Source organism: Neofelis nebulosa, chromosome X (assembly GCF_028018385.1).
Source record: "Neofelis nebulosa isolate mNeoNeb1 chromosome X, mNeoNeb1.pri, whole genome shotgun sequence".
Classification (NCBI taxonomy): Eukaryota; Metazoa; Chordata; class Mammalia; order Carnivora; family Felidae; genus Neofelis; species Neofelis nebulosa.
Window position 1 is genome coordinate 31,622,739 of NC_080800.1, and position 25,868 is coordinate 31,648,606.

The 25,868-nt window shown below is 38.5% G+C and overlaps 1 protein-coding gene across 1 annotated transcript in view; it reads left to right on the forward strand.

The window, feature by feature from the left end:
- Positions 1-4,177: 4,177 nt before the first annotated feature.
- Positions 4,178-25,868, forward strand: part of CFAP47 (cilia and flagella associated protein 47) — a 540,470-nt gene continuing 518,779 nt past the window's right edge. Inside the window, exons 1-4 of the mRNA XM_058712583.1 lie at positions 4,178-4,485; positions 8,784-8,935; positions 15,852-15,967; positions 23,834-23,972. Of these exons, the coding sequence (XP_058568566.1) occupies positions 4,291-4,485; positions 8,784-8,935; positions 15,852-15,967; positions 23,834-23,972 (602 nt within the window). The 5' untranslated portion in view covers positions 4,178-4,290. The remainder of the gene's footprint in view (positions 4,486-8,783; positions 8,936-15,851; positions 15,968-23,833; positions 23,973-25,868) is intronic.

Consider the following 25,868-nt stretch of genomic DNA (forward strand, 5'->3'; position numbering starts at 1 on the left):
AGGGCTGAAACACAACAACTGTGAGATCATGACCTGAGCCAAAACCAAGAGTCAGATGTTCAACCCACTGAGCCACCCAGGCGTTGCAAGAATCTGTTCTCCTTGTAACAGGGAACAATTGGAAACACAGGTTATTTCACCAAGGCTTTGACTGGAATGTCTTATCTAAGACAGACATGTATAGACTCAGATATGACCAGACAGCTTCTTTACTTTATGATGTCAATGAAACCCCTTGGAAATCTAAGCCTGATACCTTGTTTACAAAATTCCCAGCAGCCTTACCCAGTGAGTAAAGAAAGACACTTCCTGGCAGGTGTGGGAAACTCAGGATACTTTGAGGACTTCCAAAAGAGAGGGATCTACCCAAATCCATAGGTATTGCAGGTGAAGTCTGATGGCAAATATTTAGCTTGGCTTTTGGCCTCGAGATTCCATTAAAAGTTCACTCTAGAGATTCCTTATGAAAAGTTCCAGCAACAAAGGTTTTAAAAAGCCTGTACGGTGAACCACTATTCTTACTGGACTTATGTAAATAATCAGGCCAATTTTTTGCAATTAGACTTATTTTGCAAACAATGTTAATTTGGCTGGCTTTGGTAAAAATGAGGGTGATTTGTAGAGAGAAAATATGTTTCAATAATATACCTTTGTAGATTTAAAACTATTTATTATAAAGTGGACTAGATCCTGATTTCTTCTAGTGTCCTCCAATGCCTGGCCAGAACTCTCCAAACTAACATTTTGGCTTTGCTCCCATTTTTCTGACTTAGAATCATTTGAGAACTAAAACTGCCTTTTTTCCTGAAGCCCTGCAAACTAAACATAAATGACTTGATATAAACTTCAGAGAAATTGCCACAATAGCTCATATATAGACAATCTTCGTGTTTGTTGCTCAGAGGGCCATTCAGAAATCACCAGAGACATTTCAACTGCAAACTAGGAAGATCTGTGAGATTTCTACTACCTGTCCTCACTCTACTGAAGATGTTTTGAATCTGACATCTAGGCATCTTCTCAACTGGCTACCCTCAGAACCCAGAAAGTGGCTTAGCATTTGATCCAATCAGTAACCAGTATTTTTCTTTTGTTTCCACAGAAACACATCTTATTTAATACCTGATTACTTGAACCATGGGCCCACCTTTCAGAATATACCTGCATCATTGCCTCCTGAAATAAGTGTGACCAAATTGACTTATTTTCAGGAGTAAGAAATGGTTCAGTGAGATGAAACAACCTACCAGCTTAACTTCTAATGTGTGAAACTTCAGGTAAGTTTCAGAGTAAGAAACTGTAGGGTCTGAGGGCAGGCTGCCCATGACAGCCACTTTGGCCTGAACATTATTTTGAGCTGAAGGTAATTGAGACCTTAGGAGCTCAAGGGAAACTTTTGCCCTTCTCTTAGTGATGTAGAGGAATCTAAATGGAAGGTTTTTCTCAGAATAATGGTTATGAGCAGAGATAAATTTTATCTGAGTGATCCATCTATATATATGGCAGGAGAAACATGTATTTCTAAACATCTGCTCTACTTACCACCTGGTGAGGTGCATTCCTTCCCTTTGAAGTCCCAGACCCCTACCCCCATTCCTCAGTTCAGGATGATATTACACCTCATTTTGCCGGATGTCTTTGGAATTTTCATGTCTGGGTGGGTTCCCCATATGTATGCTTTAAATTTGATTTTCTCGTGTTAATTTGTCTCTTGTCAATTTGATTTTTAGTCTAGCTGGGTGCACCTTGAAGGGGACAAGAATTCTTGGTCCTAGTCATGGCCATCCAAGTCATGCAGTTCTACTTTATTGGGCCTTAGTGTCATCACTTTATTCTCATTGGTGTGGCTTTTCATCATCTGGATGAAATTTTCATCATATGTAACTTTCGTGAATTTCATTATATACTACCCTCTTTCAAATTATTTTTGAAACACATCAGTTGCTACACTTTTAACACTCCTGTGTTCAGAGAAGTTCTGTTTATTTTCTTTCAATAGCTTATTTCTTTGTTTCTTTTTTTTTGTTTGTTTTAAGAATGTGTACTTATTTATTGAGAGAGAGAGAGAGAGAGAGAGAGAGAGAGAGAGAGAGAAAGACAGTGAGTGGGGGAGGGGCAGAGAGCGAGAGGGAGAGAGAATCCCAAGCAGGCTCTATGTTGTCAGCGCAGAGCTCAACTCTGGGCTTGATCTCATGCACGATGAGATCAATGAGTGAGCCAAGATCAAGAGTCAGAGGCTTAACCAACTGAGCCACCTCAATAGATCTTGTTTCTAAGTCGTTACTCTAAGCACTATAATACGTTTTCCTGGTCTGCATTCAGACTCTTTTTTCTTTACTTTTTAAAAAAAAAAAAAATTTTTTTAATATTTACTTATTTTTGAGAGAGAGAGAGAGAGTGCAAGCAGGGGAGGGGCAGATTGTGAGGGAGACACAGAATCCGAAGCAGGCTCCAGGCTCTGAGCTGTCAGCACCGAGGCCCACAAGGGGCCCAAACTCACAAACTGTGAGATCAGGACCTGAGCCGAAGTGGGAAGCTCAACTGACTGAGCCACCCGGGTGCTCCAGACTCTTTTTTCAAAAAAAAAGTTTCAAAGCCTTCCCCTAAGTGTTTTACAAGAGTCCCACAGTACCAATAGGATAAATAAGTTAAGCCTCACTATAATTAATGAGGAACTATACTGTTGGGGAGACTTGGAGGTTATGGAGAGCTATGCTGAATGTCCCCTGCAGAGTTGCCATTCTTCTCCTCTGAGTTTAAGAGGAAAATGTAACTGCTCTATATTGACTTCACATTTTGCCATGTGAACTAGAAATCAGAAGTCTTACTTCATACTTAGTGGAAACTCTAATGGTGGGTAGAGTTTCTGAACAGCAAGGAAAGGATAACAGTGAGGAAGTAAGGAGAATGATTCCTAGTAGAACTTTTTGATATTTACTTTGAGACCTGTTTAAAGGACAGTTGGATGAGAAAGGAAAAACAGTGGTTTTGAAGGATCAATAACTGGCCAGCAGATGGAAAGGCCAGTCCTCTCAGAGTGAAAATTATGTGCAGTGGCAAGGAAGAAATGAAAATAGCAATATGCATATATGCAATATAAATATACAAATATATTTATATATGTCTATATAACGTTATAAACATAACTATTTTTTGAATTTATTTTTGAGAGACAGAGAGAGAGTGTGAGTGGGGAAGGGGCAGAGAGAGGGGGAGACACAGAATGCAAAGAAGGCTCCAGGCTCTGAGCTGTCAGCACAGAGCCTGAGGCAGGGCTGGAACCCATGAATCAGGAGATCACTACCTGAGCCAAAGTTGGACGCTTAACTGACTGAGCCACCCAGGAGCCCCTCAACATAAGTATTATATATATAATTACACAGTATATGGATATATCTGTAGAGCTTGACTCCAAATTAATAAAAGTCCGTAGAAAGCAGCTTGTTGTAAAGTGATAAGCAGATTTAAGGCAGGGAAATGCCACTGACCTACTATGTTTTGAAACCCTAAGACCATCACAGCAGATCAAGGATGAAGTTAATGATTGGGCAGTGTGAATCTAGGACTGTTGGGAGGGTGCTCATCTAGCTAGATAAGAGGTTTGATCTCAACCTTTTGAGCAGCCCCTTGGTTTCACAAATGAAGAAACTTAACACCTGGAGTAATTAACAAAACTTCTAAAGCTTCTATACTCAGTGTGTGGTCCCAGGACCTGCAGCAGCATTGGAATCACCAGGGACCTTGCTACAAATACAGAATCTTAGGCCCCGCCCCAGATCTACTGAAACAGAATCTGCATTTTAAACAAAAGATCTAGAGGCTTGCTATTACCTTTTGAGAAACGATAGCCTAAAGGCCAATGAGCAGGGCACCTAGGGGGTCCTGACTCTGCTTCCATTGAATTCCTCTGTTAACTGTTAGTTTTGCTGCTTTAATTGACTTGGCGGGCACATCACTTCCTTTGCTCTTTAAGTTTAGTCTTAAGAGAGGTCCAGGAAAATTACCCCACCCTGCCAATGCCATCTTAAAATCCTGACAGGCCAGAACGAAGTGAGATTTGGGCTGTCACAAAAGGTTTTCCAGCTTCTCTGGTGACACTTGCGATCCCTGGGTTCTTTCCTTCCCCACGTGCCTGCATTCTACAAGCCAACGCACAAAGTTTGGGCTGAGCCAATGAGGGTGGAGCTTGAGGCGAGCGTGCGGCGTCTGTCGGTTGCCTAGCGACGGCGTCCATACTAGCCCTCTGTAAATCAAGTCAGCTACTGTTCGCCGGCTACCTACAAGGCCGCCATGGAGACTGAGAGGGGCTCCTTCATCTCCCGGGACGTGGAGACCCCAAAGAAGGAGGTGCAGCTGCGGGTGACCCCTTCGGAGGTGAAGTTCCTGGACACGCTGGCCGGGAGGGTGTACCGCCTGCCGGTTACCGTACACAACCTCGGCCGTTGCAACCAGAAAATCCGGTTTCAGGAACCACTCAAGCCACAGGTAACACCCTCGGGGGTGCAGGAGCAGGACCTCCCGAGCGTCAGGGCTCTGAGACCGCCTCCCCACCTGGGCGCCTGCTTTGTCCCGGAGAGTAGACGCCGGCTTCTGCGGGAGCGGGGGGCAGGGGGGAGGGCAGGATTGAGCTTCCCAGGGAGCGGCCATTTAGGTCTCAGTGCATACGCGTGCTAGCCGTTTTGTTTTGTTTTTTTGTTTTTACTTTTTGTTTGGTTACGGAGACACAGTGGGGAAAAGTTGATCTAGAACCTTCCAACTTCTTCATCTTGGGTTTGGAAAGAAGGGAAAAGGGGTTCCATGTCTGTCTCCTAACCCCAGAATTTGTGCTTGTATACTGTAGAATTACATCAACAAAATTCTCTAAAGTACCCTTTAGTCATAAAGTGCCTGATTACTCTAGATGCAGTAGGATAGTGGAAAGGTTTATTATTTCATGTTCCAACAAACATTTGTTGAGCACCTACTGTATAATAGGCTGTAGGTGTGAGGAATCTAAAATGAACACAACCCTACCCTTACAGGACTTAGAAACTGGGGGAGTCAGTAAAGATCATGAGTAAAATTAATGTTCCGAGAGGCCGTCTCCATCTTCTGACTTAGAAGTTGAAAGAATTCTTTTTTTAATTAAAACATTTTTTAATGTTTATTATTTTTGAGACAGGGAGAGAGAAACAGAGTGTGAGCGGGGAAGGGGCAGAGAGAGGGAGACAGAATCTGAAGCAGCCTCCAGGCTCCGAGCTGTCAGCACAGAGCCCTAGGTGAGGGCTCGAACTTGCTAACTGCGAAATCATGACCTGAGCCGAAGTCGGATGCTTAACCAGCTGAACCTCCAGGCCCCCAAAGTTGACAGAATTCTATTTCAATCTCGCTGTTATTTTAGATCATGTGTGTGAGAGGATGAATATTAGTTTGCTGTCAGGGAGACTTTTGATATAGGAAAGGTGATAAGAATTTTTGATATGTAAGTGATAAATAGCCTTATTAGTATTTTTTTTTTTTGTGGGACATTCTTAACGATAAGTAGTATTGAATGCACCTGGATTTCTAGGTACAGAAATGGAAAGGTATCTACGATTTTTTTTGTTGTTAAAATTACATCTATTTGTATATACATAGAAAAATGTACGGTAGCGAGTAGAAGGATAATGAGAAAAAGGACTTTCATGTTCTACTTTTTACACTTAAAAAAAATTGTACTATTTACCTACACTAAAGTGCACAAATCTCGAAAGTAAAGCTTGATGAATTTTTATGTGTTTATACACCCATGTAGCCACCATTTGGGTCAAATCGTAGAATTTCCCTTTCCAGCATTCTAGAAGGTTCCTTGCAGTACCTGGAGTAATCACCCCATGGAGGTGACCACTGTAGTGATTTCTAACACCACAGATTAGTTTTGCTTGTTTTTGAGTTTCATATAAATGGAATCCTGCTTTGTCCATTTTTATATTTGATTGTTTTAACAATAGTAACATGTATTTTGTAATAAAATGGAATATCGTGAGAGGCTATTAACTCTTTTTTAAATCAAAAATGACCTGATTACTCCAAATACTGTAAAATAAGGGAAAAATTTTATAATTTCACTACCTCACTACATATTTATTGAGCAATTGAATGTATACCTGAAAATACTTTTCTTCTAAAATTCAGGCTGGCAGTAAATCCCAGATGTGGGCAAACACTATTTTATGGATGTCCGGGAGACACTTATATGGGTGGTTTTTGTGCAGTCAGGAGATAAATGATATAATTCATTTTAGTTTGTATCAAGAGTTAAGAAGGAAAACTATTTAGACCACAAATCTGGACACAAGAGAATGGCCAGGTAAGCTTACCAGTTAGAGGCCAAAGCGGTGAGCCCAGTATTAGTGTGAACTTCTCTTTGTTGCAAGACCATGGTGTGCTCTCCTGATCCTTCATAGATATAAAGGGAATTAGGAAGAAGATAGATTAGAAAAAAATGTATTAACTAACTTGGAGAAAAGAAAAAGTGCTGTATAAAGAAGATTGTCATCATCACCATTTATAATTACTTACAAAATGATGCTTCTAACATACAGTAGTACTGGTTTGCAACCCTGGCTCAAGAGACTGCATTATCTTTGTGTTGATGACCTATTATGAACCATATGTAGTACTATATGCCATCTACTGTGGGTTGCTGGTAGAAAATGAAGAAGACACAGTCCTTATCTTTAGTGTTTTGTTAACTTGTGTGGCTTCTGCATCAGTCAGGCCAGTCTTACTTGGAATTGTCCCCTTTTACCTCCATGGCTCAGACTCCCTTTTCTTTTGACCCGTGTTTTTCATTCCCACTTCCTGCAAGAATCACCTGTTTCCAAATCCCACCCATCTTTAAGGGTCAAATTGAGTTCTCTTTTTCTCTGTAAGTCTTATCATATTATCTCCAAATTATTTCTTCCCTGCTGGATACCAGTTATCAGGCATTGATTATAGTTTGGACTTGTGTCCTGATGACTCCTAGTAAATGTTAGTTTTACCGTCCATCAGCTCCTGAGTAAGGGTGGTGCCTTATACACCTTTGTATACCATTCACAGGGCTCAGCAACTTGTAGTTTGACCAAAAGCACATGCTGCTGAAGCCATGGTTTCCTTTCTCCAAGATACAGCTTCTTTAAAGGAAGATAGTCACATCTGATACATGCACTTGTAACACCCAAAGGGTTATGCAGGGAAAAATCTATCCCTTGTTTTCTTACTGTTCTGTAATTGCAGGGGGATTCAGAGTTGAACTGTGATAGTTTTGAGGTATCAGAAGTTTGCTGGAAGTATGAAGCTTTCAGACCACTGGTATCAACAAATCACTCCACTGCTCTGTGCCCTTCATTGCTGGAAAGTACTGCTTAGATTTAGCCTGGCATGAAAAGCCTTGAATAATTAATTTCAACATGACCTCCATCGTTACGGATTGAGCTCTTTGCCCAGCGAGGCTAGCTTATTAGTTGCCTGCTGAAGGACTGTTCTGCTTATTCTTTTCTCGGCTTATGTCCGAGATATTCCTTCCCCATAGGGAGCACCTTACTTGCTTGTTCTCCACCTTTTACATCCATTCTTTAAGCTTAGGCCAAGTACACTCCTTTCTAGCCCAATGGTAATCATGCTTTCTCATGGACTTTTGTGATACCTATGTCTCCAGTACTCATAAGACAATTAGTTCTTGGCTTGTATTATTTAACTTTCTAGGGGTGTATAGTCTGCTTCCTTGAAGAGATTATGTACTCAGGAGAGGGACTTTTTCCACTTATGGGGAAGGATCTTATGTTTCAGAGTCACATAGATGTGTGATTTGAATCCTCACTGTTAGAGTGACCTTAGACGTTAATTATGCTCTCCAAGTCCCAGTTCACTCATCTATATTCTGGGAGCCTTAACATCAGCCTTATAGGACTGTAGAACTGTCTTATGTGAGATAAGAGATGTAGAATGCTTGAAGTATTGTGGGTCTCCAACACATAGTAATTCTCTCCTTCACTTTCTCCCTTCATATTTGTCCTGGAGTCTAGCAAATGTTTTACAAGAATGAAAGTGGTTTTTCTTCCCCTCGTATCCTATTCCTTTTTTATATTTGCTCCAAGTTCTGAATTCTAAGTCCCCATACAAAAAGTATATAAAATGATAAATGTATGTGTTTAAGATTATTAGATTATCTATTATTTAATAATAGATAATTATTAAATTATTAGATTGCTCTCCCTTTGTTCTGTATTGAAGTACCTCATACTTCTAAATGAGCTTGTGAGCATTTACATGTTTCTCAACTGACTACATTGTCAGTTTTAGTCCATGTACTGTTAAAAGCATACCTGGAGGGGTGCCTGGGTTGTTCAATAGGCGTCTGACTTTGTCTCAGGTCATGATCTCACTGTTCGTGGGTTCAAGACCCGCGTCAGGTTCTGTGCTGATAGCTCAGAGCCTGGAGCCTGCTTTGGATTCTTTGTCTTCCTCTCTCTCTGCCCTTCCCCTGTTAGCATCTGTTTCTCTCAAAAATAAACATTAAAAAAAAAAGCGTATCTGGAGGGTCTAGAATCTGATCTATATGTGTGTGTGTGTGTGTGTGTGTGTGTGTGTGTGTGTGTGTGTATACACACACACACACACACACACACACAGTCATTAAGTGTTTGCCCTCAGGGAAGGAATATTGCCTATATCTTGATACAGCTCTTGAACTAATGGACACTTCTAGCTACTGTAGCTCACATTATTTCCTTATTAGGAGTTAAGATGTATAATTTGATTTTTTTTTTCTCCCCATGAAGTTCAAACTGATTTTGACCAATCTGGATAAAGCACTTGCTTCTGGACTTCAGATGACAGCTATGGTGGAATACCATCCGGATAAGGATGAAGACACTTATGACCAACTACTTATTTCAATAGGAAATAAAATAATAGAGATCCCTCTACTTGGGTACGTATTCTCCATATTTCATGCTGACATTTTCAGCACTCTTCACATAAAAATAAGGGTCAAAGTAATATAATATTCTGTATTTTCTCTGGCTAAGATTTCTTTTTGTATCTATAGTGTCCTTATAGCTGAACTTAATGGTCAGATTTTTAGCAAACGGGTGTTCAAAAAATGGAAGGCTGGATTTCTGGTATTTTTAATTAAAATAAAAACGTTCAACAATTGCATGTATTCCCTCTTTTTCCCTTGACTTACATCCTGTTTTATTTTGACCGTGTTTTTTTTTATACCTTTTGAGAGTAAAATTTTTTTTTTAATTTTTTTTTTTAACGTTTATTTATTTTTGAGACAGAGAGAGACAGAGCATGAACGGGGGAGGGTCAGAGAGAGAGAGACACAGAATCTGAAACAGGCTTCAGGCTCTGAGCTGTCAGCACAGAGCCCGACGCGGGGCTCGAACTCACAGACGCGAGATCATGACCTGAGCCGAAGTCGGCCGCTTAACCGACTGAGCCACCCAGGCGCCCCAAGAGTAAATTTTTTTTTATATTTTATTTATTTATTATTATAATTTTTAAAAATTTACATCTAAGTAGATTAACGTATGGTATACTAATGATTTCAGGAATAGAATTTAGTGATTCATCACTTGTGTATAATTTCTAGTGCTCCTCCCAACAAGTCTCCTTAATGCCCCGTGCCCATTTAGCCCATCCCCCCACCCAAAACCCCTCCAGCAGCCTCAGTTTGTCCTCTGTATTTAAGAGTTAACTTATAATTTTTTTAATGTTTATTTATTTTTGAGAGAGAGATTGAGAGAGAGACAGAGCACAAGCAGGGGAGGGCAGAGAGAGAGGGAGACACAGAATCCAAAGCAGGCTCCAGGCTCTGGGCTGTTGGCACAGAGCCTGATGCTGGGCTCCAATGCACAAACTGTGAGATCATGACCTCAGCCCAAGTCGGATGCTTAATCTACTGAGCCACCCAGGTGCCCCTTAAAGTATTTTTTAATTGATAGACATGCATGTGTGGATCCTCCTTTTCCTTAGCAAAATGTGCTTCCATAGATGTCATTCTTTTGTCTCTATTTGTCTAACATCTGTAGAATTAATATTGGAATGTTAATATTAATACTGGCATTAGATATGTCTTTTTATAAGTTCCCTTGTGTGTTTTTTTATTTTCATAAACCAAATTTAGATCTGCAGTTATTTTAGTTCTCCATGTTGTTGAGAAGTTCTGATTTAGCAAAGCATTGCATTCTGTATAGAAATCAGTTAACATATTGTCAGGAAAGGAATGTTATTAGCCTATTAAAAATACTTACTTTACATTTTATAATTTATTTTAGGTAAGGCCATTTTTGGCCCATTCTGCACGTTGATGTAACTATGAGTTGCAGTGAGATTTGCTTGCTTGTACTATATAGGGAGAAAAGAGTTGAAGATGCTTCTGTCTTTGAAAACAGGAATTTTGTCTTGTCGTCGTAATGTATGCTCTCTCTCATCTGAGTTTGGCTGCTCATCACAGCTACAGCATAAGGAAAACACTGTCCCCTTAAACTATGATGGAAAGGGCTGAAGGAGGATGGGCGTGTGTGTATCTGTGTGTGTGTGTGTGTATGTGTGTGTTAAGTTTTTAAGTTCTATACAATTCTATTACCTGTATAGGTTTTTATATCCACCACCATAGTCCAGATATTCAGCACTGGTAATACGACAAGGATTTCTCCTGTTACTTTTTTTTTTTTTTTTTTTTAATGTTTATTTATTTATTTTTTGAGAGTGATAGGGTGGGAAGAGGCAGAGAGAGAGGAAGAGAGAATCCCAAGCAGGCTCTGCACTGTCAGCACAGAGCCTGATGTGGGGCTCCATCCCACTAACTGTGAGATCATGACCTGAACCAAAATCAAGAGTCGGTTGCTTAACCTACTGGGCCACTCAGGCGCCCATCTCCTGTTACTTTTTTATACCCATACCCACCTCCCTTCTGCTTCACACCTACAATCCCTGAACTGTTCAAACCAGTAATCTGTCTTCCATTTCTAAAATTTTGTTATGTCATGTCTTCCATGGTATGTGTATACCACAGTTTGTTTAACCTTTGGCCTGATGAAGGATATCAGGCAGATGCCATGATACATTACAAATACAGCTGCTATGAACATTCTTTGCTTGTCTCTTGCACCATTTCTAGAGTTTATAGTTGCATTTAGTGGGGACGAATATGGAAAAATAGATTTATGAAATCTTGTCTGGAAACCAGAAGTTTGGATTCTCTGCCCTTTCAGAAGTACTTTAGCAGAAATGATATAATCAGTGATTGTGAGCATTTGTTTTTTCATCCCTCTTGCACATTTAAAAATGCCTGAGAGTTTTAGTCATGAGCTTGAATAGTTGCAAAGATGTAATCACTTACACATAACAAATATTACTATAAGATAATTACATGCTTCTTTCAAATGTATCCAGTAGAGTGGAAATACCATAGTAATTTAACGGTTGAAAGATTTACCTCATCTTTTTTTCCCCCTCAGATTTGTATTTTCATTCCATTTCTAACTATAGCATCATATCCTAATGTATTATTTGTTCAGTATGTTTACAAATATGTATATAAGTAGATTTACTCCAATCATAAATCCATACATGTTTTTAGAATTTCTTATGAATTATATTACTATAAATTTATTTTAACTCCATATATAAATTACCAAGTTTGGTACTTAATTTTTTTCCTTTTTTAAAATTGAGATATAATTGATAAAGAACTTTGTATAAGTTTAAGCTGTACACAGTGTTGATTTGGTGCATTTATATATTGCAACGTGATTACTAGTGTGGTGTTAGCTAACACCTCCATCAGATCACATAATTATCATTTCATTTTGTTGTGAGAACATTTAAGATATCGTCTCTTAGCAGCTTTCAAATACATAATGCAGTGTTGTTAACTCTAATCACAAGGCTGGGCATGAGATCTTCAGAACCAATTCATCTTCTAAGTGCATATTTTGACCAACCACTTACCAATTTTCCCACCCCCAGCTCCTGGTAACTACCATTCTCCTGTTTGTTAACATAAACTGTCTGTAACATAAAAAGAAAAATGTTATTGCAAATACTTTTCTTAATCAGGTGGAAGAGAAACCAATAGGAAAGCCAGAAAAACTGTTACGTATTATATTACTCTATTACCAAGCCCTTACTACTAAGGTAACCCATATATATGTGTGCATACATATGTGTGTATAATTTATATATATATATATATATATATATATATATATATATATATATATATAATGTATATATGTGTATGTGTACGTATGTGTGTGCGTGTGTGAGTAGACTTAAGAAATTTTATTTTTTTAAATGTTTGTTTATTGTTGAGAGAGAGCAAGTGTGCACGAGAGCAGGGGAGGGGCAGAGAGAGAGCAGGACAGAGGATCTGAGGCAGACTCTGTGCTGACAGCAGAGAGCCCAATGCAGGGCTCAAACTCAGTGAGCCCTGAGATCTACCTGAGCTGAAGTTGGACACTTAACCGACTAAGCCACCCAGGTGCCCCAAGAAATTATTATTTAAAAAAAATTTTTAAACGTTTATTTATTTTTGAAAGACAGAGACAGAGCACAAGCAGGGGAGGGGCAGAGAGAGGGAGTCACAGGATCCAAAGCAGGCTCCAGGCTCTGAGCTGTCAGTACAGCTGACACCACCCAGACTGAGCCACCCAGCCACCCCCTTCTTAGAAATTATTATTATTATTATTTTTTAACTTTAAAGAAATTTTTATTACACAAAGGTTGTCACATAATTGGATATTTCTCTACTTTGTACACAATTACTCTTACTCTCCACAGAAAGGCTGCTTCTTAACTTTTCATCTGGTGATGGCAAGCACTAAAATCCTTATTTTAACAGAATAGTAGTAAAAATGCCTCAGTATTTAAGTTGAAAGCCGTACATTGGTACATGGCTCTTGCATTCAGTTATCAGGAATGTACAAATGTCTTTTTATTCACAAATACAAAATAAATTATCTGTAGGCATGGACAATGACAGCAGTAAACCATTATATGTTGTCAACTGAACCCAGTAACTGATGGTTATAGTGATTTTCTTAAACATCAGCCAGGCTTTTCTTCATTCATTTCCTTCAACTGACTTCTCTGAAGTTATTCTTGAGGAGCACTGCCTTGAGCTTCCTCTCACAGTTCATTAACAATGGTAAAGCGCTATTCTAGGAATTAGAACATTGCCACCTCCCATACCACCTCCCATTCCACCCATTCCAGGGTCCTTCTCTTCCTTAGGAATTTCGGTGACTACAACTTCTGCTGTAGTTAACAGAGAGGCCACGCCAGCAGCATCCAATAAAGCAGTTCTTATGACCTTAGTTGGATCAATGATTCCCTTTTCTACCATATTCACAAAATCTCCAAGCATAGCATCATAACCAACTTCTGAGGAACTCAGCATAATTTCCTCAACTATCAGTGATCCTTCAACACCTGCATTCTTAGCAATGGTCATTGCAGGAATTTTGAGTGTTCTCTTAATGATTTATATACCAATTTTTTCATCTTCATTAGTTGGAGTTATTGAATCCAAGGCTGGAATGCACCGAAGCAGAGCACAACCCCCTCCCAGAACAATGCCTTCTTCAACAGCAGCTCGGGTAGCATTGAGGACATCTGTAACTCTTTCTTTTCATTCACTTTAACATCACTTGTGCCACCAACCTTCAGCACAGCTACTCCATCTGAGAGTTTTGCCAGATGTTCATTCAGTTTTTCCTTTTCATATTCACTAGTTGTGATATCTAACTGTTCAGTAATTTCTTGGATACTTTTTCAGTGGAAATCACGAGAGGTGTGATGTTAGCTGTTGATGCTGTAATTGCTGAACTTAAGAAGCAGTCTAAACCTGTGACAACCCCTGGGGAAATTGCTCAGGTTGCTACCATTTCTACAAATGGAGACAAAGAAATTGGCAACATCATTTCTGATACAGTGAAAAAGGTTGGAAGAAAAGGTGTTATCACAGTAAAGGATGGAAAAACACTAAATGATGAATTAAAAATTATTGAAGGCATGAAGTTTGATCGAGGTTATATTTCTCCATACTTTATTAATACATCAAAAGGGCGGAAATGTGAATTCCAAGATGCCTATGTTCTGTTGAGTGAAACGAAAATTTCTAGTGTCTGGTCCATTGTACCTGTTCTTGAAATTGCAATGCTCACCCTGAACCCTTGGTCATAATTGCTGAAGATGTTGGTGGAGAAGCTCTGAGTACACTTGTTTTGAATAGGCTAAAAGTTGGTCTTCAGGTTGTAGCCGTCAAAGCTCCAGGTTTTGGTGACAACAGAAAGAACCAGCTTAAAGATAGGGCTATTGCTACTGGTGGTGCAGTGTTCGGAGAAGAATGGTTGACTCTGAATCTTGAAGATGTTCAGCCTCAGGACTTAGGAAAAGTTGGAGAGGTCATTGTGACTAAAGATGATGCCATGCTCTTAAAAGGAAAAGGTGACAACGCTCAAATTGAAAAACGTATCCAAGAAATTATTTTTAAGACACGTTTCTGAACCCAGCTAGAGAAATAGTTTGAACGAATGTTCGCCTTCATATCTTATATTGTTTGTGTAATGAGTGCCTCTTTTAGATCCTTTAAACTCTGTTAATGCAATTACGTACACTGAGGTCATTGATCTTCCCTTTTCCTGTTACAAAATTACAACGTCTTCATGAGAAGAACATGGGTATTCCTTAAAGAAGCAGCATATACAGGATAGTCCTGGCTGATCTCTGGAATGTATCTATATATCCAATAATACACAAACACTCCCATTTAAACATACATCTCAGAAAAAAGGCCCAGACCACCAGTGCATAAAGCAGTATTTGTGAATGTTTTATTCAGGTATTCTTACTTATGTCTTTGTGCATGTGTCTGTATGTATTTATATTTTGGAAGTTATATCCTATATGGAGTAAATTACTTAATTCATGTGTCTGGTACATAACCTAAGGACTCAGTAGATATCAGTTATTACTATATTTATCATTGGCACTGTTATCATTGTTAGGTTCGTAAGGGTAATGCACTTAAAATCTAACAAAATCAAGGCTAAGTTCACCAATGTTATATACAAATAATTTCTCAGATAAATCATTGAGGCTTTGGAAGTGTTTGGCTTTTCATCTATAACATAGGAGCCATAATAATATTTGTTTCCTTTTAATGAAGTTTTTAGTATCAAACAAGATAATATACTTGTTAATAAATTATAAATTTTCCATATATAAAATATATGTATCCTTGTGAGATGTGCGTATAGAATTACAGTGGATTTTTAAAATGTGTAGGAAACTTGTGTTATAGATATGCTACAGTGAGCCCTTTTAGTTAGAGACACAGGTGAAAAATCTATTGTATCTTTTTGTGCTTAGATCTTCTTTTAGTCCCCAAATGATATTTTATAGCATAACACCTTCTTTTATTTCATCAGATTTGGCATCATCTGAACTATTTTACTTTGTAAAGATCAATTCCCCCCCTTTCTGAGGAGGGGCCAAAGAATGTATTATAGGCTTAGGTGGAGATTCCAAAAATGTTTTGAGTGGCAAAAAATATTGAGATATGTGGGTAGCCTTTCAAGGTGAGTACTTAAGAGGGTGTACTATGTCCTTAGATGCATAAAGTCTGATCTCTTTGTTAAAAATGTATCTCATTATCTTGTTTTCATGTCTTTATTTCAGTTCCTTTTACTGACAAATATGCCATCAACAGACTTTTAAGGAAATGTAAATGTCTTACAAGGAATTACTATAAAAGTGTCTATATATGTCCCCCTGTAGATTTAAGTATGAAGTTATAACTGTTAATTATGTTGTCCTCTTTTCTCCTCTCCTAGGTTGATTCCAGCCTGTCAATTGGAAATTGAGTCAGAAGTTAATTTTGGCACATTGGTTGCCAATAGCAAAGTATATTGTAAAGAGATTAATATCATTAATCATGGCAGAGCTCCAGGTAAATACTTTCTGTCATATAAATTAATTTATATATATGTGTATATATATATATAATTTAATGTTATATAAATTAATTTATAAGTTGGTATTATTTGAAATGTATACTTTGTGTAATTAATGGATACTCGTATTCATTCCTTCTCCCCGTAAGGTGTCTATCATTTGAAATAGCTCAAAACTGAAGGCCCTTAAACAGGATTACTATAAATGATAGATAATAATTCAGGAAAGATGAATCCATCTCCCTATGATTCTGATTAACAGCCTGACTCCTAGGTGACTGGTGATCTCCCTGTGGACAGAAGGCAGGATGGTGTTAAGGGCGTGACATAGTCCTTAGAGTAAGCCATCCAGGGATAGAATCAGGGCACAATGCATTACTAGCTGTGTCATCTGGGGCAAGTATCTTTTAGGACATTGAACTTGATATTTCTCATTTATAAACTGTGGTTAATAAAATGAACTATGGTTAATTATGTATGTACTTAAGGTTTTAGTGTGGCACTTGACTTATCATATGCACTCAATACCTATTTGTTTTTTTTCTCTTTCGTATTCAACTTTGAATTCACATGATGGTCCCTAGAAGGCTCTTACTAACTTTTTGTTCAGAGAGTAGATGCTTTTCTCTTCTCTTGATGGGATTATTTCTCGAGATTTTTACTGTGACCTAAGAGTTTCCATAAAGGCTTGTGTGTCTGTATGTGTGTGTGTTCATGCACACTATTCATTGATGGTATAGAGTAGGTATAAAATCACTTACCCTTCATTGTCCTCATTAGATACTAAGGATCTGGGGTGGCAAGGCTTCCATTGCTGACATGAGGACCAGGTCCACATAGAGAGGGCATTTTTTTATGAGATTGCATCTTGAATACATAAAACTGGTCTTAAATCCAAACCTCTTTTACATTAAGTGAGGATATTTTCTGTGGCTGTTTTAGCAATGAGAATTATTAAAACAAAGGTAGGGGATGCCTGGGTGGCTCAGTTTGTTAAGCAACTGACTCTACGTCTCAGGTCATGATCTCACAGTTTATGAGCTCAAGTCCTGCTTTGGGCTCTGTGCAGACAGCTTGGGGCCTGCTTGGGATTCTCTGTCTCTCTCTGTCAACCCCCCCCCCCTCCCCACTTGCACTGTTTCTCTCTCTTTCTTAAAATAACTAAATAAACTAAAAAAAACAATAACAAAGTCAGTTTGTCACTTGACTGATTTCTTCCTGGGGTTAAACAAATAAAACTGATCATTGTTCCTCACCGGATGTTACTTGTTTCAATTTTCCATGCTTTAATTTTTTAAATGTTTAAGTTTTTGGTGCCTGTGGGATTGTAGAATATTAGATTCGTTTGTGGTCTGACTCCAGTGTTACAGATAGAACCTCTCACGGCTAGTGATTGTAGGCTGTATGGTCCTTTAGACTCTCTGGTTATATTTTAGAGTAGTGGTATATAATTGAGAGAATTTTGTTTTTATTATTTATTTTCCAAAAATCTTTCTTAACTTGTCCGTTCCAAATCCTGCAAAGTTTTGATCATATCCTTTCTTTATTATAAAATATCACCAAACTGTACATTTTTATTATGTATAAAAACTGTAAGTAATGAATATATATGGTTTTAATCTTAATATTTAGGGCGCCTGGGTGGCTCATTTGTTTGAACGTCCGACTTCAGCTCACATCACAATCTTGTGGTTTGTGAGTTAGAGCCCTATGTCAGGCTTTGACACAGCCCAGAGCCTGGAGCCTCCTTTGGATTCACTGTCTCCCTCTCTCTCTGCCACTCCCTCACTCATTCTCTCTCTCTCTCTCTCAAAAAAAAATTACAAAAAAATCTTAAAAGAATATTTAGTATTATTTTACTTAATAAAATAAATAAAAATAAGCCTCAGATCTAGACCCAGACATTTTAAGAAAAGTAATCCACATTGGCTTTTAGTATTGTATTAATATTTTGTGTGTGCATATTATTTGTAGTGAATACTACATTCTGTAAGTTATATTTAAAAAAATTTTATTTTTTTTATTTTTTATTAAAAAAAATTTTTTTAACGTTTATTTATTTTTGAGACAGAGAGAGACAGTGCATGAATGGGGGAGGGTCAGAGAGAGAGAGGGAGACACAGAATCTGAAACAGGCTCCAGGCTCTGCGCTGTCAGCACAGAGCCCGACGCGGGGCTCGAACTCACAGAGCGCGAGATCATGACCTGAGCTGAAGTCGGACGCTCAACCGACTGAGCCACCCAGGCATCCCTAAAAAATTTTTTTTTAATGTTTATTTATCTTTGAGACAGAGAGAAACAGAGTGTGAGTGGGGGAGGGGCAGAGAGAGAGGGAGATACAGAATCCAAAGCAGGCTCCAGGCTCTGAGCTGTTAGCACAGAGCCTGACGTGGGGCTCGAACTTGTGAACTTCGAGATTATAACCTGAGCCAAAGTCGGATGCTCAACCGATTGAGCCACCTAGATGCCCCCATTCTATAAATTATAATTGAGTACTATGAAATGTTAATTACTATTACCTTACAAATTGTTATCAATAAAACACATTTTCTTAGTGTTGACTTTCTCATTCTCTGACTCGAATATTATTTTTCCACCGTTAGCAAAATTGATTTTATGTTTTATATTCACAGTAGCAGGTTACTGTAAGGTGTCATAAAGTCCTTATTACCTACTGGCACAGTATATAAATATTCATGAGAATAACAGTGTATTTTTATGAGGAAAAACAGGCAGAAAAAAGATTTAGCAACCAAGGATGATTTTAATACAGTTTTTAAAAAGGATTTTTTGTGACAAATATTTTATAGTTTTAGAGTCAAAGATCAAATGTTTATACATTTATATGCATACTTAAGAGGACATTAAAAAGCCACACTCAGCAGATTCATGGTAGGTACGGCTTTGTTTTCTCTCTCTGGTAGTGACACTGGGGTTATTAGTTGATCCATGTAACAACTTCATGATTTTTTATTTTTATAGCCCATTATGGAATAATTATCCATGGATTTAGCCAAATATTGTTGAATACATTTTGTTTTCTGGCCCTCTATAAGAATATTTGCTAAGTTTACTCCCAACTGTGCAAATTAATGCTTGTCTTTTCATTCTGAAGACGTGGCTCTGTCTTTAAGATAAGTCTCTATTATTAGTACTTTGTGAGCTGGTGAACTCCACGTTCAGTTCTTTGGTTTTGTTTTTTCTCAGTTTTTACCTTTTAAAGAACATCATGGAAAAAGCATTATTATTTTAACATGTGTGGAATTGCAATCATTTCCCTTTTCCCCTCAGTAAGCTTGAATATTTGCAAAGACATTTTCTACTCCCATGGTATCATGTAGAACAGTCTTTAAAGTCCCTAGTGTGATCTTCACATACCATTTCCGTGTTTGAACAGCTACCTTAGAACTCCTCAAACTTTAGGTTTACTTGGGTTATTTTGCCCTAGCTATATGACCTTTCTGTTGCTCTTAATGCCCACTCTTCCCCTTTCCCTGATATTAGCATCATCTCTCTACTCTCAATTGTCTAGAAAAGCCTACCATCATCTGTAAACCAGGAAATTTGCTAAATTGGACAAAGTCCAGTACTGGTCCTTGAGATCCTCCTTAACTACTCAGAGAAACACACACTACTTATTCTCAACACATATTGTTTGTTTTCTTGGAAACTGATGTCATGGAATCGCAGTATAAGTTTCTTACATAATACAATGCTGGGTATATCACAGACATTCAATAAACCTTTGTGTAATTGATTTGGTTCAGTGATCTCTCAGTATGAGTAAAGAATCGTTAATTGTATGTCAACTGTACTTGAATAAAAAAATTCTTTAAAAATAATTTGACCAGGATATTATAAAAGAAAAAATTGATTTGTCATTTTAGTACATAAAAAAAACAGGGGCGTCTGGGTGGCTCAGTCGTTTAAGCATCTGACTTAGGCTCAGGTCTCGATCTCATAGTTCATGAGTTCGAGCCCCACTTCAGGTGAGCTCAAGTCCCACTCTGGGCTCCACACTGTCTCTCTCTCTCCATCTCTACACCTTGTGGGATTCTCTATTCCTTTTTCTCTGCCCCTCGCTCACTTGTGCTCTCTATCTCTCTCTCAAAAATAGATGAATAAATAAATAAAATAAAATAAAAATAAAAATAAACTGTTAAGCTTTCAATGAAAGGTTATTCAACTTAGAAGTAACCTGCTTAATCTCCTATGAGCATTCTGAAGAGTCTCCAAAACAGTCATCTGGAGACATGGAGACTGGTTTATCCTTGGTATGCTTAGACCCAAGGAAGCCTTAAAAAAAAAAAAAAAAAAAAAAAAAAAACATACATAAGAAATAACAATGACCTTGGGTATGTGACTCTTGATTTTTGGTTAGCATCCTATAAAACTAGACTGTATGCCCTGGCTTGATCTTAAAAATACTTTTACATGAAAATCTACTTCATAGTTTCTAAAAGTATTTTGGAAGGATAAAAGCAAGGTAACCATGTATACTTAATCACCTTCTCTAGAGAAGGTAAAGCAAGTCTCATTCAAAAAACACAGATCTGTTCAAAGGACCGTCATCTCAGTCCCAGCTGTAGGTAGCCTCGCAGGCCAGGTGCTTCCCTAAATCACATCAGTGGACAAGGCTAAGTGTTTATTTTACATGACTTAAATAGCAACATTTCAGACAGTTGGCCCCTGGTGTCTTGAAAAAACAAAACAAAACAAAACACAAAAGCCAAAACTTTGGCTTCTGTGGCTCCTCACTGGCTTATATAAAATGGAGGTTCAGGTTCTGGAGTGAGGTCTTCCAGGGCCCAAATCTTGCTTGTAACATTTACTGGCTAGGAGGCCCTAGGCAAGTATTTACACTTCCTGGACATCCATTGTAGAGATAAACATAGTGCCTGCCTCCTACAATTGGGATGGTAATTGATAAAATACTTAGCACACTCTCTGATATATATTAAGTGTTCAATAAATGTTCGATTTTGATGTTAGAATTATTTTTTTTCCTACTGCCTCCCTTCAGTTCTCTTTTGTGGATTGCTGTCCCTTTGTTTTGGGTTCCTTAAATGTGAGTGTTTCTTAGGATTTGCTTTAGGCCCACCCACATGTTACCTCAGTCTATAGGCTCTCCCTTAGGCAATCACTCTCATTCCTGTTACCTCACTGGGCTCTATCCCACACTTTACATTTCCTTCAGGTTTCTCACACTTAATACATCTAAAACCAAAGTCCTTGCCTTTCCCCCAAAACTTCTCTCTCTCTCTCTCTCTCTCTCTCTCTCTCTCTCTCTCTCTCTTTTTCTTAATTAAATGTCACCACCATGTACTTGGGCCTGTCAGAAAGTTAACAAAATCCTTGACCTCTTCCTTTTTTTCACCTCCTACCCCCTTAGTCAGTTACTCAATCCTGTCTCTTCACTTCCTAATTACCTCAGTAATCCTCTTTTTTCTGGTGCATCCTCACTTGTCTACAACAGGCTATCATCATCTTTTGCTTAGTAATCAAACCAACTGAAATGATTTCTAGTTCATTCTCCGAACATCAGCCAGGGTCCTATCTAAACAGAAATGAGAATTTGATGACAGAAATTCCTTTTGTAACATCCTTTCTTCAATGACACCCTTCCTTTAAGCTGATGTCCTTTTATTGTTAGTTTTCTAAAAATAAAAGTCAAATATTTCTTTATTACTAGTGGTGTTAAAGTTATATAAGACGCATTAGTGTTTGTGTAGCCACTCTTTTAATATATTTAGAAGACTGAACAATATTCTTTCAGTTTCGGGTTGTTCCTAAAATAAACTTTTGAAATACTTAAAATTCTTTTGTCAAATTATATCAAAGTGGTTACAATATAGGAACTATCTCACTGACTCAGCCTTACCTGGACTCACATAATGTGCCTTTTCTGGAGAATTGAGTCAATAATACTTATTATTTGTAACAGATATAATTTTATAAATTTTTGTTTTACGACAGAAAAAAAAAACACCCTTAAAGATTGTTCTTAGCACTTGTCTGAAGTGATTGGATTAACAAATTTTGTTACTGTGAGTTTGTTTGCCTTTTCCATCAGATCATTTCTTTTTTTTTTTTTTTTTATTAAAATTTTTTTTTTCAACATTTTTTATTTATTTTTGGGACAGAGAGAGACAGAGCATGAACGGGGGAGGGGCAGAGAGAGAGGGAGACACAGAATCGGAAACAGGCTCCAGGCTCCGAGCCATCGGCCCAGAGCCTGACGCGGGGCTCGAACTCACGGACCGCGAGATCGTGACCTGGCTGAAGTCGGACGCTTAACCGACTGCGCCACCCAGGCGCCCCAGATCATTTCTGTACTTAAAAAAGTTTTATTACCTTTCTTATATTTTCAGTACTTTTATGATGCTAATATTTTATTTTCCTAAGCTAAATGAATCATTTTTGAAAATTTCATCAAATGTGATTTAAAATTGGTAAATTGGGAATTTGCCAAGTTGTTCATGTTAGCAGCATGCTCATTTGTGTTTATATTGTATAATATTTATATTGCACATTAAGGAAACATGACTGGCTACTTCCATTTGTTGGGCATATTTTGAGCGCCCTGCTTGGTGCTAGGCACTGTGTGCAGTGCTAGGACCACAGAGATGAGGAAGACATAATGTGTGATCTCAGGGACTGCTTGCTCTAATACACGCACTAAACATTACTACAAATTATGCACTGTTTCTGTTTTCAGAATAAGAGAATAAGACATATTTGTAACTTCCTTCTCATATGCTATTTGATTCTTAGAAACACATTCCTTTTACTCTTTCCCTGTGTGAACTGCATGAATTCATTTATCAAAAAGTGATGGGGTGCCTGGGTGGCTGAGTCAGTGGAGCATGTGACTCTTGATCTGGGGATTGTGAGTTCGAGCCCCACATTGGGTGCAGAGATTACTTAAATAAATAAATCTTAAAAAAAAAAAAAAAACAACTGACAATGGCTATGAGTGTGAGCCCTTAGGTCAGAAGCATCCAAGTGAAAATCCAAGCTCTGTTAGTTTCTAACTGTAGTAGTCAGCTATCGCTATGTAACAAACCACCCCATAATTCTGTATCTTAAAAAGGCAATTAGTTTTTAATTGTTTATTTATATGCAGAATGGCTAGAATTCAACTCATCTAAGCTGTGCTCTGCTGGGTAGCTCTGCTTCAAACCTAGGCAGTCAGGAATGTTCTGTTACTGCAAGTCTGTGAGTCAGCTGGGGGCTCTGCTCATGTGCTCATTGTGAAGCACAGGCCATAGGGACAGTAGCTACTTAAGTACTTTACACGGTAGAAGTGCAAGAGAACATATGGGATTGGAGATGGCATGTTGTCCCTTCTACCCACATGCTATTGGCCAAAGCGAATTGCATCATCAGGCCCAACATCAAGGGGTAGGAAAACATATTTTGTCCATGGTAGTGTAATGGTAAGATGCAGAGAAAGGTCAAGAATTGGGGTCACAGTTTAATCTACCATAATACTTGTGTCTTTGGATAAATCATTCAACCAGTCTAAGCTTCTGTTTCCTTATTTATAAAATGGAGTTAATGATTAAACCTATATCACAGAAGCACTCTGAGGATTATACAGACTAACATATACAAAATTCTTACCGTAAGTGTCTGAACTTTGTAAGCAGACAGTATATTTTAACTATCAATGAGGCTTGAGTCCTAACAATCAGTTCACATCTGTTGGGTGACCCCAGAGACTAAACTTAAAATTAAAGCTGTGATTCTTGGTCCACGATAGACTGTATACTCTGTAATGTATATCTGACCCTTATTAAGAATGTGAATGTAACACTGTATGGATCCAGATGTAAACCATCTGCTCTTGTTCTCCTTAGGTACATTTAAAACAGAATACCAGGGCCAATTGCCCATTGTCATTTTTCCAAGTAATGGTGTTGTGGAGTCCAAGTCATCAGTGATTGTTAAAGTGGATTTGTGTGCAGACCAGCCCAGAATTGTAAATGAAGTGGCAAAGTAAGTATACCATGGTTCTTAATTCTAATGTAGTACTTAATACTTTCCTTTTTTACTCTTCAGATATGCCTACTGTCTTGAATGTACGTTAGCTTCTTTGTTCTTTCAGTCAACATTTGTTCATTGAGTCTCGACTGTTTGCCAAGCACGGGAGACTCAAAAATGGGAAGAGCCAGAGGATGGCCTATAGGTACACATAACAGGGGCTCCTGGTTTGGATTTTATGGGAGTGAAGGAATAGATCAGGAAAGGGCTCCAGTAAGGATGTGATAGCATACCCAAAGAAGTATTGGTGAGTAGGAAGTAGCCAGGCAGAGAGCCGTGGTGTGATCTGAGCTGAGTGTGTGTGTGTGTGTGTGTGTGTGTGCATGTGCGTGCGTGCATGCACGTATGGGGCGGTGGGTATTGGTGATGGGGTTGGGTTAGAAGAGTAATTTCAGACAGAGCAAGTAGAAGACTTGAAATCTTGGAGGTGAATAGATGGTGTTAGACACTGAGAGAGCTGAGGCGATGTAAAGGCAGAGATGGAGGTGAGGAGTGATGTGAGATGAGACCAGAATGGTGCAGGGTCTGGTAAAGGACCTCATAGGACAGCATTTTTTAATGCTGTATGTCTCAGTCCATTAGTGGCATGTACAATCACTCTAATGGGACACCACCAGTATCAAAACAGTGAAATAGAAAATAGCAGAATGCATGTCATATAGTAAGGACAAATGTTTTGCAAAACTTGTTTTGGGTATGTGTGTGTGTGTGTGCCTGTGTATGCATGTGTGTACATGTGTGTGTGCTTGTAGTGTAAGTACATGTCTTGCTGGAGGTCACAGCCAAAAAAAAGTTCGAGAAACATCTGTGAGCCCTGATAGAAGCTTAGGTTTTATTGTGAAGGCTGTGGAATCTCAGGAAGATTTTAAGATGGGAGTGTGGTGATTAGTTTGCAATTTAGAAAGGTTGTGCTGATAACAGTGGACACAACAAATCAGGGAGTACATATGTGGAGGGGTAGCCTGTCTAGAAACTGTAATGGTACAACAGAAGGGAAGTGATGTAGACCTCAGCTAAGGTACAAATCAGGCATATGGAGAGAAGTGTGCAGATTGGAGAAATATTATGGAGGCAGATTTAACTAGATGTAGTGACTGGTTATAGAAAGGGAAGACAGGTCTGTGGGAGGGGATCTCGAGTTCAGGTTTAAAATGTGGGAATTAATTTGCTTTGCAGAATCCTGTGGCACCTATTAGATTTACCTACCTTGAGTCCAAGAAGCAATTTTGTCTAGGTATATTGGCTTAAGGATTGTCAGTGGATAAATTGTAGATGAAGCATGAAGTCAAAAACAACTTTGACAAGGAGGATAGAGTATAAAAGAGTGGGAGAGAGACACCATTATTCATGGAATATATAAAATATCCAAGTCTTAGGAGAATGAAAAGATGAAGACTGAATAAGTTAGAAGGAAACTGGCAAAGTATGGCATCAAGGAAGCTAAGGGAGGAGAGATGTGCATAGATGGTATCAGCTACCGCCAACGTGATGGAGATGTAGTGTAAGATAAGGACTTGAGTGTTGGTTGTGGAGTGGTCAGTTATGTGAGGTATTTGATGGGATGAGAGTTAAGAAGATTGCATTTATGCCAGAGGGGGATAAATGTGCATGTATGGGCTGTTTCAAAAGGGAATTGAAATCAGTCTGGGAAGTGAAGCTTTATGGCGGGATCTTCATTTCAGCAAACAAGTGGGATTTTGCTGACATACTTTGCTTCATAGAGAATTGGGTTATTAGGATGGGGATGAGGTTGGCTGTTGGACTTGGGAGAGTGGGATGAGTTAGAAAAGAATCTCAGAATTCTAGAACTATAGGTGGACATCTAAATCATCCCATCTAATTCTAGTGTTT